This window comes from Myotis brandtii, unplaced genomic scaffold, assembly GCF_000412655.1.
Source record: "Myotis brandtii unplaced genomic scaffold, ASM41265v1 scaffold537, whole genome shotgun sequence".
NCBI lineage: Eukaryota > Metazoa > Chordata > Mammalia > Chiroptera > Vespertilionidae > Myotis > Myotis brandtii.
The window spans coordinates 366,063-366,447 of NW_005369971.1; the positions used below are offsets into that span (position 1 = coordinate 366,063).

Here is a 385-nt window from a genome sequence, read left to right on the forward strand (position 1 = left end):
AGGGCCGATGGGGGGGGTGGGGGGTGTCTGTGGGGAGGGACCCCTGTGCTGCCCCCACAGCCCAAGCCCGTCAGCCGGAGGAAGGGGCCCAGCGTCCTGGGCTCACCTGTAGGACAGCACCAGCCAGTGGGGTGGGGCCCTGAGGCCCATGCACCCCCAGGCCTCCCTCCCTTCTCCCCGTGGGAGCACTTGCCCTGCCGCCTGTCCTGGTCCTCCCAGCCCTGACTTCAGGTCAGCAAGGAGCGTGGCCCAGGCCAGGAGCGGCCGTCCAGGGACCTGAGAGGGACAGAGGCCTCCGCTGGCCCCTCCCCCCTCCTTCCCTCCCTCCCTCCTGCACCTCTGCTTGTACCTCTGCCTGCCCCCGGGACCTCCTGCCCCCGGGACC

General features: G+C 72.2%; 2 protein-coding genes across 2 annotated transcripts in view; both read right to left on the reverse strand.

Moving 5' to 3' along the window:
- LOC106728119 (cytochrome c oxidase subunit 6A1, mitochondrial-like) overlaps positions 1-150 on the reverse strand; it is a 3,074-nt gene extending 2,924 nt beyond the window's left edge. Inside the window, exon 1 of the mRNA XM_014549177.1 lies at positions 107-150. Coding sequence (XP_014404663.1) covers positions 107-150 — 44 coding nt within the window. The remainder of the gene's footprint in view (positions 1-106) is intronic.
- Positions 1-304, reverse strand: part of IL17REL (interleukin 17 receptor E-like) — a gene marked incomplete at its 3' end in the record, with an annotated part of 6,657 nt that extends 6,353 nt beyond the window's left edge. Inside the window, exon 1 of the mRNA XM_014549176.1 lies at positions 194-304. The remainder of the gene's footprint in view (positions 1-193) is intronic.
- Positions 305-385: the final 81 nt, after the last annotated feature.